General features: G+C 34.7%; 1 protein-coding gene across 1 annotated transcript in view; it reads right to left on the bottom strand.

The window, feature by feature from the left end:
• Positions 1 to 13,685, bottom strand: part of DNER (delta/notch like EGF repeat containing) — a 125,036-nt gene that overhangs the window by 58,619 nt on the left and 52,732 nt on the right. Inside the window, exons 3-4 of the mRNA XM_065672664.1 lie at positions 7,408 to 7,502; positions 4,885 to 5,051 (exon numbers count right to left, since the gene is read on the bottom strand). Of these exons, the coding sequence (XP_065528736.1) occupies positions 4,885 to 5,051; positions 7,408 to 7,502 (262 nt within the window). The remainder of the gene's footprint in view (positions 1 to 4,884; positions 5,052 to 7,407; positions 7,503 to 13,685) is intronic.

The following is a 13,685-nucleotide window of genomic DNA, read 5'->3' as shown; positions in this document are numbered from 1 at the left end:
TTTTATAAGCAGAGAAAAAAAACAAAAATATAAATGTAGCAATATCTCATGAAAGCTGCTTTTCAAGCTGCACCATGGAAGTAATAAATTAAGCACAGCGTCAAAAAGCAAGTAATTTCAAGACATTTACAAGCATTTTTTCGATGTAGGTATACAGGTTTTTCTATCATATTACCTATGGAGGCAAAATAATAGCACCCAGCTCTTTGTTTTACTATTTTTCTGAAACAGCTCCCATCATTTCAGCTAAAAGAGTGGGCACACCAATGCAGAAAAGCAATTTTTCCAACATTTTATCATGGAAGCCGATAAGAAGCAGTTTATGTCAAAAGAGTTAATATCCTAATAACCATGATACAGACCTGAAAACATAATTGCATTTTTTTAATGTTATTGGGAGAAAGGAAAGAAATAGGTTGCATGCACACAGTCAGCACTTCCAACTCCATGCTCTACATTATACCCAAAATCTCAAACACTATTGAAGCAATAATCATACAATGTGTAACTTTATTACCCAATTTAAAAAGAAAAAAAAAGAAATTATAATGGTATAAAGATTTTAATTAAAGGTTTTAGTATATGTTGGGTTTGGGATTTTTACTATTTTGATAGCAGACTGTGTTTTAGAATAAATGTTCCAGTTTTCAATCCGTGTGATTGCATGTTTTAACAAAAAAGATGCGTGCAACAAATCATACAAGATTTTTGAGACAGTTGCCATACAAGTTGATAATGTCCTTCAAGATCCTTCATCAAGGCCTTCTTATTTTCTAAAGAAAATATAAATGCATTTTTTTCTCGAGAGATATTATTTAATCAATTTAGTAAATATACACACTTGCAACGAGTCTATATAGAAAATTTACATGTTCCTGCATATGTTCCCAGAAACAGTATATTATTCCATGAAAGAAGTGCTCAGTGTTGAGCAGATTAGATTCCAACCAAAACACCCTTTAGTAATAAGCAGCACTTTCAACTCACCACAGAGATTCTTAGCTGTAACCTATTAATATTCATGAGTGCTTGAGTCTGAAAGACATGCACAAACTGACAGGGTATCAGGGCACTCTTATCTTTTTTTTTCAGACTTGAAAAACGTATTTAATCTGATTTCAATTTTTCAAGATATGTTGCAATGAAGAATAGGTGTGTGTGACAGTAACAAGATTACATTTTACGATTGTTTTCAAATATTCTAGTACTATTATTGTTAGCATGATTGTATGAAAATCCTGAATTAAAACACATATTGATGAGACATTTTATAAATCTTATAAATAATATATGCAACAATAACTCATTAACTTCAAAGAATATTGGGACAAATAGCATGAAGCTATAACTCTATTGAAGTAAAAGGCAGACTTTCCATGAATTAATGTTTTAAGCGTCAAATTCCTTAACTGCCATCTCATTAAAAATATGTTAAATTCCCTCCTGCTACACTTCCCAACATCCACCCATAGCTATCCAAATACAAGACTTTTTGAATTCTTAACATCAAATGAAGCATTTTTGTTGCAAACGGTGAGCAGAAATCAACAATTCATCTGTCTTGTGCTACAGATCAACCACTTAGTGATTGACTTTGTCTAGTAGTAACTTGACATTAAAAGCCATCAGCACCTTGAGGTATGCTCTGTGCTTCACCCTACACGCAATCAGTGAGCGAATCAGTAATTTCAGGGGCTTTTTCACTTCAAAACCTGAGCCATATTGGTCTTTTTTCCCATTGGCTAATAAGTATACTTTCTAATAAAACATAATAATTTATTTTAGAAGACTGGCATGTCGGTAGTACCAAATCTTACAAAGTCATTACATAAGGTTCAAGCCAGTCTTCAAGTCAGTACTTCTGCCCATCTACTGGGACTTATTCTAATGGGGTAAATGCTGTAGTTAACAACATAATCATGCTGCATTGATCACAGCATCATAACTCTTTTTCTGCACTACAGAAGCCTGTTTGCAAAAGCAGCAACCATTTTATAAATCACATTATAGAAAACAGACTGCTCTTTTTTGTTTAGTTGTATTACACTCTTCTCCTTTCCTTAAACCCTTCATTCTCATACAGAGCAGGTACTGTTCTCTGGGGCATTATGATCAAGGTGCCTATTTTTAGATCTTAGATACAGCATTCTTTCCATCCTGTAGACATTATGCCCTGAATCACACGATCAGCAAACCAGTACATTACTACTGACTTTTCAATCTTGTCTAAACAACTTTCAACTTGTGTCACCATGAGGTAACACAAACCAAACAGTATTTCCCTAAATATTTTAACTTTGACAGCCATCTTATTCAGAAAGATTTGCAAGAGGTAATTAAAGTACCTTGCTGAGTAACAAAACATGGAGGCAACACAGTGAGAAGTGACTCAAATAAGATGCAGATCGAAAGACACACACACACAAAAACAAATTCCCATGCTCAATCTATCTTCCCCAGTTTTATTTCAGAGTTCTATCTAGAAATTTTTTAAAACATAAAAGAAATGCAGTTTACAGAATTCAAAAATTATGAGAAAAAATCCTTTAAAAACTCATTTGAATAAACAGAAAAATTGTGAGGGGAAAAAAGGGAAAATATAGAAAATAAATTTATCAGCTGGCATGGTCCACAGCCTTACTGTGTGATTCTGTGCTTACAGCATCCTACACTATCTTGTGGCCTTGTGATTGTTCTACCTTAAGTATCTTCAATAAAAGCACATGCTACATTATTGCTCTTTTATATCAAATCATCAAATGTGACTCATCGTACCTAAGAATATGTTTGACACGTATATCAAGAATCACACAGGAAGTGCTGAAACTGGCAGTTTCCTTATCCCTTTAGTATTTCACCCTTCTTCTACTCAAGTGTTTTAATAAAAGTAATTTATTCTGGGAAAAGATACAACTAAATTAAGGCCACACAGAATAATTTACTCCAGAAAATTGTTGAGTTATCTCATTACTCTTTTATATCATAGTGCAGAGTTGCAATGCCGCAGGAGTAAAAGATATGCAGAGGGAATGTTTCATATTCATTTTTCTATGAAAAGCACTACAGATAATCCGTCCATTTGCTAAAATAAATAGGATTTCTAAAAATTCAAATGCACTATATCTGCACTCATCTTTACTAAGCACTCAAATGCTTCTATTCACGAATGCATCACTGTACTATGGGAGTCTCCCTGCTGCTACATGCATATGCATTTATGATTCATGTTCTTTACATAAATTACACTACAACTGGAAAATTTCACAGAGAATTTCACTATCAGGAAATTAAGAAGAAAGACCAAAGAAAGTGCCAAAAAAAAACCCAGATGGATGTAAAATTAGAGGTCTTAGAATATTGGTACTCCATGAAAGAAGCAAGATCATTAGTAAAATTTTAATGAACTAAACCTTAGCTTGTATTCATCAAGGAAAAAGATTTATTTTCCCCTCATGTTACCTACAGCACAGTAAATTCAAAATAAAAATCTTAGTGAGAGAAAGACAGCTACAGAGAGACAAGCAGGACAAGAAAAGCTATGAAAGAGTAAGAAAATATTCATTTTAGTTATCTAAATTAGTAGCTTTTGCTTTATGTCATGTAATGTACAGTCAAGTGGAGCCTCCACAGAGCAACTTAAGCCTTCTGTTTGGGAGCTTATAGACCAATTTATGCCTTTAGGTACTTCATTGGGTGCATAAGTCTTAGAAATCATCCTGTCTTCGCCAGGTTGTTACTTCCTTTTATCATACATTAACTACCACAAGGCAAATGCATAAAATAGGGAGTTTTAAATCTTATAATTTAAATAAAAAAATAAACTAAAGAAAAATATCTCCAAGTAACTGTCTTGGAAGGAAGTAAAGAATAAAGAAAATAAAAGGAACTGGAAAATTATTTTATAAATAAATATAAGAAAACACCACTGATCATAATTGAATTATTATAGCAACAACCTTCAAGCAATATCTTTGCTTTGTGACAGCTCAAAAAGGAGAGAGCATGACATTACTTCTGCATCTGTGGGTTGGGTTGTTTGTTTCCTGTATCAGCTATACACTTTGAATTTTACCCAATGTTTCTGCATCAGGATGCTTTTAATTTTACATTTATAAGCACGATAGGTTGCTGAATAACAATTTGTGGCAGCTTAATCTTCATTATAAGATATACAGAACTCAAGCAGATTGCAATAAATGCTGTTATCACAATGACTTTGGTTTTGATGTCATTGGTGTAATAAACTATCTATCTGCCCAAAAAGATCGATTTAATTAAGTCTATTGTGTCTATGCATAAATAGTGTACTAAATCAGTATTATTTCCCATACACTTAAAAATAACAGCCTATTTTCATTACATCCCTTCTGCAAAGATACTTAACATTTATTTGCCCAATGAAACATATATTTCTAAGATTTCATACTCAGAGACAAAACTAGAAAAGAAAAAGTAATGCATGTAAACACTGTTAGAAGATCAGATTTTCTATTATATTTTAATATAATTTTTCAAGTTTAGTGTGCACAGACTTAAGGTTCTTTACAAAATATCCCACAATACAATATCTGAGAAAGAAACTCTGAAACATTCAGACCTATTTACTGTGGCATTTACCAAAAGCTTTATGGTTTTTAAAATACAACATATAAAATACCTTGCATTATCTAAAGGTATCAGGCAAAAACCACCATCTAGATTTTAAACTGAATTGTGACACCTCTGTAAAAATTTAGCTTACCTCTTGTGTGCTTTGAATGAACTACAGTCCCAACATCTGGATCTTTCAGCAGCACTTAAAGGAATTACCTCTTTGGTTAAATATTGGGTAAACTATCAGCTGTCACATAAAGGTGATAAACAAAACATCAGCATGTTACTCACCAATAAAGTAGTTGTTTCCTAGTGCAAGCATTTCTTCAGAAAGAACAAGTCCACCCAGTGCCTGGAGAAGAGTGACACTTCTGCCATCAATAAGTGAACACTGTTTAAATCCAGTGGCTGTGACCTTCCATAGTAGGATAAGAGAAGCAGTAGCATCTTGCCTTATTCTGACAAAAGAAATTATAAGAATAATTTACACTAAGGGAAATTGGTGTTATTAGGAAGTACACCACTGCAGGACAAAAGTTTATCCACAAAGTAGAAAAACTTACATGAAGCTCACATGGAATCAAGAATAGGCCTGAAAGGTTTTAGCATGTCCACAAAAATAAAAAAAAAATTCTTCGAGAGTAATATTTAATAACAGAGTCTCAATTTCTAATACTTGAAGGGCATAATGTTAGTGGCCATGAAAAGTTTTACATGAACATTACATAAAAGCATTCCTTCTCAGTTTTTCTATTTATGCTTTTTTGAATAGTTCCTCCGTTCTGTATCTACGTCATTTTCTGCAGCTGAACTACATCCAGCCCGCTTGTTTACTGAAGTACATTAAATATTCGTTCAATACAGGGAGACAGATCCTGGTAGAAATCCTCATGTTTGACATACCAGATTGAAGGTTCAGAACAGCTTATTCTTGTAAATCAAATGAGTCATGCAATGGTCCCAAGGTCACTGAGTACACCGTGTGCTCCTAAATACCGACAGATTGGGTAAGTATTCACAACTGCATATATACTGTCAGCTCCACTAGGGAGCACTGTATCTATGTCAGTGTTTCTTTCCTCTCAGGATACTTTTTTCCTTACTCAACTGCACAAAGAAATAAAGTCCTGTCGTGTTTCTGGCAAGTGCACAAACATTGGCATTAATTTCCTCCAAAAGAATCCCAATATGTTTGAATGATCCTCCAAAAATACAAATGCAACTGCATCCAACTTCTGAAAACTGGTAATTCTCTCTTGGTGAAAACAGGCCTAGAAATACCCAGAGATGAAGTTCTGGTCCACAGTTTCCTGCATTGAAACTGTTTCAATCCTGCTAAAAACACACAGCAGTTTTTCTCGTTACTTCTTATTTGCATCTAAAACAAGAAATTAAAAAGTTTGTAATCATGTTTGATACAAGTTGAAAAAAAAGTTCAACTAGACATCGTAAGAAGCTAAATTTTGGACAGCATTTTGAGTCCTCTTTAAGAACAATAGAACAACCCTCATCGCTACTCCTAAAGCTGACCATCTCACTATGAGAACAGGACAGCAGCCAGTTTTACATTTAGGTCTTGCCTGACAATCAAAGCAAAATAAAATTATTAAACTGAAATTATTTTCCTTTCAGAGACAGCAGTTGAACCAGTGATGTTACTTGGACCTGTAAAGGAAATAATAGAATGAGCTAAAGATAGATACTGACCCGCACTAATCCACCTAGATATAAATCGCCGCTAAAGATATATAGTGTGAAAAAATGACTCTGCATTCTGCAAACTCTTTTAAGATGTGGTCCCTCCAACAAGGGTCCTAAATACAGCTGTAGCATCCAAAAACACCAACTTATTCCTGATTTCATGAAAAGACACTTGTTTGCTTACAGATTCCACCAACCAGAGCATCCGCACTTAGAGATCTCTTCCTGACTTAAATGAATGAGCATGATGTGGGAAGAGTAGGACAGCTCCCACGTTTAACAGTTACTGCTCCAAACTGTCTGCAGCTTGTCTGCTTGCATCAGTTTGTTTTTTCCTGTGAGCATGGCCTTTTTTAACTGAAAGCTGGGATTCTGAAAGATGAAATGACAGTATGATAAAAGTAGGCTATTTGGGGAAAATGTAAGTCTAAAATTGCAGCAAAGCTGTGAGCCAGAGAACTACGTTGGCAGATTTTTATTTTAACTAAAATTTGCTATAAGAAAATGTCTCATCCCAGCTGACAGAATCAGATCTTTCCAGGAAATCATGTTCTGTTAATTAAAATAACAAAGCACGTATTCAATAGAAAAAGCGTGAGTTTGAAAAGTGAATAATACAAAATCAATTGGAATGTTTGAGAAATGTGTTTGCAGGACACGCACAAAGATTTCACAGCTGATGATGACACCCAGATCAAATGCAAGTGCACAAAATACATGCATTTAGATAGTCAATAATAATACTTTCTGCCAGCAAGTGCATTTTAAGATTAAAGGGGGAAATAAGCGTTCACTGCATGAAGAAGAAAGGAAATGTTGTATCTTCCTCAAACTGACATCTTCAACACATCTGCCCTAATTTCTAATGCATTCTGATAGGCCAGAGACGGTTTACATGCTTACATCTTCTAAAGCATTAAATATGTGGGAAAAATTATGTCAAGCAAAGAGCTGACATGGCACTGCTAGATGCCTGAAGTCTGTCTGAAGTTCTTTCATATACTTCTAGTCGTTTGACAACCCTGCCTATCTGAATAACCTTTATCTAAAATATGCAGGCAAATTAAAATAAAGGCATTTTTTTATTTCATCGCATATGAAAAATATTCTTACTTTATTGATGTGTTCTGTGGAACTTCAAAGGAGATAAGCCGGCCTCCAGCAGAGTTATTGGAACTGGCATTTCCACAAGCTACATCTGGGGTTATCTGAAAATGAAAAGAGTTTTAAATAACACTAAACCAGAAAATCTGGCCAAAGAAACCATGAAAGATTTTTTTAGAAAGTAACCCAAGGAGTCCAGCAGTCTTCTTTTAAAAATCATCAGGATAAACCAAAACAGTCACCAAAATGTTTATGCTACCCACAAATATCCCGAGAATTCACATAACCATCCTCTGGTTTTTGTTTTAACAAAAAACATCCTGCACATAATTGTGAACTTTTAAAAGCATCGTCCTTTACAAGAGATCATGTTTACTAAATTAATAGGCTTCTGGTCTTTTAGAATAATAAGCAAAGCTCTAACTTTTGCCACTTCCAAGAAACGTTGTATCATTAATTTAGGTGATCTTGGAGGTTTTATAAAGCAAATACTGATATTGTCTTTCTACTGTATTGAAATATATCTTTTTCCAAACATAGATTAAAAAAATACTGGCCCACTTGCCAATTTTTTTATTTCCAGGTAAAAGTTACGAACACAGTTGAAAGTGGAAGGATATATTTGCCAAATCTGTGGTGCTTAGTAGGCATTTCATAAAGGCAGCTTGAAAACTATTAGCGTTACTAGTGACACTTACTTCAAAGAAGTAATATTTTATGTGGCATAAATGAGTCTATCACCTAAATTACGAGTAATTTCAATTAAGTAGTTTCCAGGTATTTTCATCAGCTTGCCCATGAAATATCACACTGTAAAAAAAATCAGTTCAAATTGCTAGGCAGTTTTTGCAACATTATTTTTTCAGTCCTCTAGAATACTCACTGGCAAAGCAAAAATGCAACCCTGAATTAATCAAAGAAAATTGTAAATTTGCAAAATTAAGTAAAATACAAACCTGTATTTCAACTTTACTATGAAACATCTGGGAAAACATGAATGACAGAAGTCCAGAACACGATGCAAGTAGTAGTTTTTAGAAGACTCAAAGCTGATTTTGACTGAGGCAAGACAAATACACATTTCCCAAAAATGTCTAGATTACTTGATTCATTGTTAAACTCTCTGGCACACAGAATATATACATGCAGTTTCAGAAAATTAAGTGAGATGCAATTTTATTGTATTTGTTCAAATATATTTTGGAAAAATATTATATCCATTACAAACGTTTCAGTTTTGGAAGTCAGAATTATGGAGCTAACATTCAAAGCGCAATGAATCCAAAATCGTTTTGGCTAACACTCTTCCTTTCATATTTGCCAACATTTAAACTTTCATTTTCTTTGTGAATCTATATTCCTACTGGGCCAAAGACCCCAAAAAATAGAAAAGAAATCAATACCTCTATTCTCGCGCAGTCTTGTACTACAGCTAAAAATACATTCACTTTTGAAGTATTTGTATAATTTTACAATTTCATGCATCTATTACCCTGGAACATAAGGGGGAAAGAAATGCAATGTAAGCCTTTCATTTACCTTACTATTCAATATTAGAAGTTTGTAAAAGAATTGATCTCTTAGAAACTAGAATTAAAAAATGACCAAAAAAATTATAGAGGACGGAGATGAACAAAATGGCTCCACAACAAGAGCGGAGACTTAACCATTGAAAATGAAAAAAAAATAAATAAATAAAACCCAAACAAAAACCACTTTGGTTTGCAAACACATCAGAATTAAGCATTGCTCAGCATGAAAAGCACACATAGGCAATATTTCAACAGGTATCAGAAGACTGAAATGCAAAATTTGTGATTTTAACTTTTCTGTTAAGATATCTGTGGTGTTCAGTGTCTTTCTCTAGGAACTCCATTTGTAATTGACCCTGATTTTATGCTTCAAGAGTCAGACAAAATAATCATCAAAACCAGTAGGACACCAAAATAAAATTTTACAACAGCTTAATTTTATTTTTTTTAATATTAAAAATCCCAGTAATTGGATCAGAAAAAAAAACAACCAAAACCAAACAAACAAAAAAATCCCAAAGCATCACAGTAAGAAGCAGCAGCTCTCATAAGGAAGAAAAAATGGTTCTAGCAGTGTCTTATTTCAGACAAATGTTAGGGAGACAAAAATTACAGCTTTGACACCTGAATTAGGAAATAAATTGCGCACACAGTTTTTCTAGAGCTATGGGAAATAGGAATAAGGACTTTAAGTGTGTCTCTTTCCTGTCTGAACAGAGCTCCCTGCAAAATTGAAAGATTGAAGAATGAGGGTAAAAACCACCATGGAATTAAAATAAGAAGGAACACTTAGAAGATGAAAACAGTCTGCAAGTCTTACTCCCAAAGAAAAAAAATTTATAAAAAATAAATAAAATTTATAAAAATAAAATTAAAAAAAAAAAAAAAAACACCACAAAACCTGCCAGAACTGGTAGGAGATATTTAAAACAGAACTCACTGGAAAAATAAACTTAAATAATTTTTAAAAGGTAAAATAAAGAGCATTTCTATCCTATCCTCATGGAGCACCTCCCATAGAAACTGTGAGTAGTGAGGCACTGGAACACGTTGCCCAGAGAAGCTGTGGATACCCATACCTGGAAGTCTTTATGGCCAGGCTGGACCCCTATTGCCTTGAGCAACCTGGTCTAGTGGAAGGTGTCCCTGCCCATGGCAGTCGGGTTGGAACTAGATGGTCTTGAGGTCCTTTCCAGCCCAAACCATTCTAAGATTCTATGATTCTAAAAAAAAGTGGTAGTGAAATCTCCATAAGAATAAGCTCCCTGGAGCCTATCAAGACAGCAGTGACTTGACTAGATTACCTCGCCAGGCCATAGCAGTAGCGCAGGTGAGATTGCAAAAGAAAGCAGGTGTTACCTAAGAAGAGAGCAAGACAGTGTTCTTCCATACTATAACTTCTCTGAAAAAAAATGTGTGAATTGTACAGATACTCTCATGCCCTACACACCAACCAGAAAAATGAGACAGACACTCAATTCAACAAGTGCTGAAACACATACATACATCCCAAGGCAATATTTTTACTTGAGTGCTTTTACTACTTTGATAAATTAAGTGTACTAGCCTTTAATTCAACAAGGCTAAGAAAAGTAATATACAGATTCTAAGCCTATATTTATGCTAGGATACCCAAACACAGCCTCTCACTGATGAAAGTATTTCTCTGAATATTTTTATTCTATGTGAAACTTCATGGTATGTTTCTTGGAAAGTTGACTACACATATGTAACTCTATGTTACTCTTGTAACTCTACAAGGCCTTATCAGCATGGGCAGACTAATCCTGTACAGTGCAAAAAAACGTTGTTTATGTTAATAGAAGAGTATGAAAACTATTTCGTTTTGAGAAAAAACAAGGCTATGTTCTGGGTGGTCTCCCATGAAAACTGACATGGTCATTAAGAAAGATAATCTTTCGTTTCTTCAGTAGGACAGAAACTGCCATAACGAATGCATTATGAAGGATGCTCTTGCAAATTCCAATTCTTCCAAATTTTCTTCTAAGTATTTACTTATTAACTTTCAATTCACTAATGTAGTTCCATAACATGCAATTTTGCCTTTTCTGAATATACAACTACCTTTCCATCAGGATAAGGCCTGCAGGATTCTTTTTCTTTTCCAGCCTTTTAAGGGTAGCAAGAGGTATCTCCTATTTTCTAAGAAATAAAACATGTTTGTCAGCCTTCCTTATGCAAGGGAAAAATACTACATGAAACTAAAAAAAACAGGAGACTGTAAGATCTTGAATATCTGTCTGCAAAGAATTAAAAAGTAGGAAAATAAAAAGCAATATAACAGAACCATAAGAGACGCATCGATTACTATCTTCTTGTAGTCAAGACACCAAGCAATAAACAACGATCGTTTCTGGCACAGAAATGCCATTTAGACAGAACAAAACCCTACAACAAAAGAAAAAGCAATTCCCTTGCCCTGTAGCATGGAAAAACTACCTCTCCTGAAAATCTAGAGTCACACAGCTTAGCCTCCACGTGAGTGAATTTGTTTCTACCCTCCAGTGTTTCATATGGGACAACATTTGAAAGAAAACCAAAATAGAAAGAAAATAAAGGCTTACTTCTAACATATCTCACCAGCGGGAGAGAAAATCAGAAGTGTTTAGAGTAGGAGTAGTGCCTCTCTGAAGAACACCAAGGGAAGACTGACAGACTGCATCCAAAAACAGTATCAAATGGAGAAAGCTTTCCAGTTATTATAGCACTGAAATGTTATCTGAGGAAGGCTGCATATCCACCCAGAGAATTCTATAGCTGGCAGTCTGTGTTTCTTGGCTCATCTGAGAAAAAGACACTTTGTGGAGTCAGCAATCAACTGCCATGAGGTTCCAGTGCATTCTAGCATTGGCAATCCTCTAGATGACACTATTAAAACTGTATTTCTGTCACAGGTTAACAATGCCAATATACCAAGAGGTAAATGCTTCATCAGGCACAGTAAGTTACCTTAAACAATGATACTTTTTCAGACAGATAGCCTGGATAATAATATAAGCCAGATGCCTTCCTGTCTAAAGCTGGCCAACAAAATCAGTCAATATTAACTCCCTAAAATCTAACAGTCTGTACTAGTTTGGGGTGGGATACAGTTACTTTCTGCACAGTGGCTTCCATGGTGCTATTTTTTTGATATGTGATGAAAACAATGTTAATAATGACAGTTAATAAAACAGTCAGGGCATGTTTTAGCTTTTACTGAACAGTGTATCAGTGTATCTGACACTGAACACAGACAGCATCAAGGCCTTTTCTGCTTCTCAGACTGCCTTGCCAGCAAGTAGGCTAAGGGTGCACAAAACGTTTGGGGAATACAGTATGACAGGTGACTCCAGCTGACCCAATGGACATCCCATACCATATGATGTCATTTGCAGCAATAAAAATTGGATGGAAGTTGACCAGGGCTGCTGTTGCTCAAAGACCAACTGGGCATCAGCTTTTGTTTCACTTGGGTTTTTGCTTTGTTGTTTTCTTTCTCTTTCTTTTCTAAATCATTAAAATTACTAACAAGGTTTCGCCATTTTACCCTTTCAGTTCTCTCCCCCATCCCACTGGGTAGGGGAGTGAACAAGTGGCTGTGTGAGGCTCAGTTCCCTACTCCTTGGTTAAACCTCAACACAGTCATTCAATAAATATTACTTCCTTGAACAAATAAAGGTCTTTTCTTCTTCCAGAGTGTATGAAGCTGTTCTAAATAATAAAGGTAAACACTGTGGAAATAAGTTCATTGAGCAAAAATTCCACATAGTCAAATCTTTACAAGCAGCATTTGAGTTCAGGTCACGGGAGAATAAGCTAGGACATAAACTTCAACCAAAGCCCATCAAGTCAGCTATAGATACTTCTACACCAAAACACTGAAAGGCAGTAAACCCATCAGGGTTTGGTTTGGGTTTTGTTTGTGTGCGGGGTTTTTTTTTTATTGTTTGGTACTTTGCTTTTTGTTTTGTTGATTTTGTTTCATTGGTTTGGGGGTTTTGCTTTTGTTTTTTCTCAAACTTTCAAAGACTTCAAGACAGGATTCCTGAAGGAGCAGTTAAAGAATCCAGATACTTGTAAAAGACAGCAACCAAAAGTCCTGAGCACACCCACCATAACAGATTCAGACAAGCAGGGCTTCAGTATCTTGACATAATTGCACTCACTAAATTTTCTATAGCATAATTCTGTCCCTAAACAGGATACAAGAGTTTTAATTTTTAAGAAAGCTAATATTTATAACAATTCATTAAACATCTTTTAACAATGGAACATACTGAACTAAGGTTTGTGTGAACTGCACATAAGTTTTGTTTGAGCATACTGAGCTTTTAGAGACATTTTGCATAGTGCTTTGAAAATAAATATGATAAAGGGTGTCACCTATCCAGAGATGCTTACAAGTTTTCTATCAAAATGGCATTTGCACAGTAAGTTACATATACAAATACTGTAGAGATTTAGTTAATTTACAGATTTATGCTAGAAGAAAAGATTATTCTAGCAAAATCAGTTTTCTTCAGTCTCCCTATTTCCTTGTATGATACCTTTCTTTAGTAAGCAAATGAAAAATAATAGTTTCCAAAACAAATCTTATACACAGTTATTAGAACAGCTGTCCTATGTCAAACCCAAAGTATATATATTCCATTACTTTATTAACTCCACCAGCAATCATAAGAGGGAATGCTGAGAAAATAACATGAGGGCAAGCCTACTTCCTGCAACCTCCGCTCATTTTCACGACAGCTT

This window comes from Lathamus discolor, chromosome 3 (genome assembly GCF_037157495.1).
Source record: "Lathamus discolor isolate bLatDis1 chromosome 3, bLatDis1.hap1, whole genome shotgun sequence".
NCBI lineage: Eukaryota > Metazoa > Chordata > Aves > Psittaciformes > Psittacidae > Lathamus > Lathamus discolor.
Note: the sequence above shows the minus strand (reverse complement) of the source record. Positions and strands in the feature narration are given on the sequence as shown.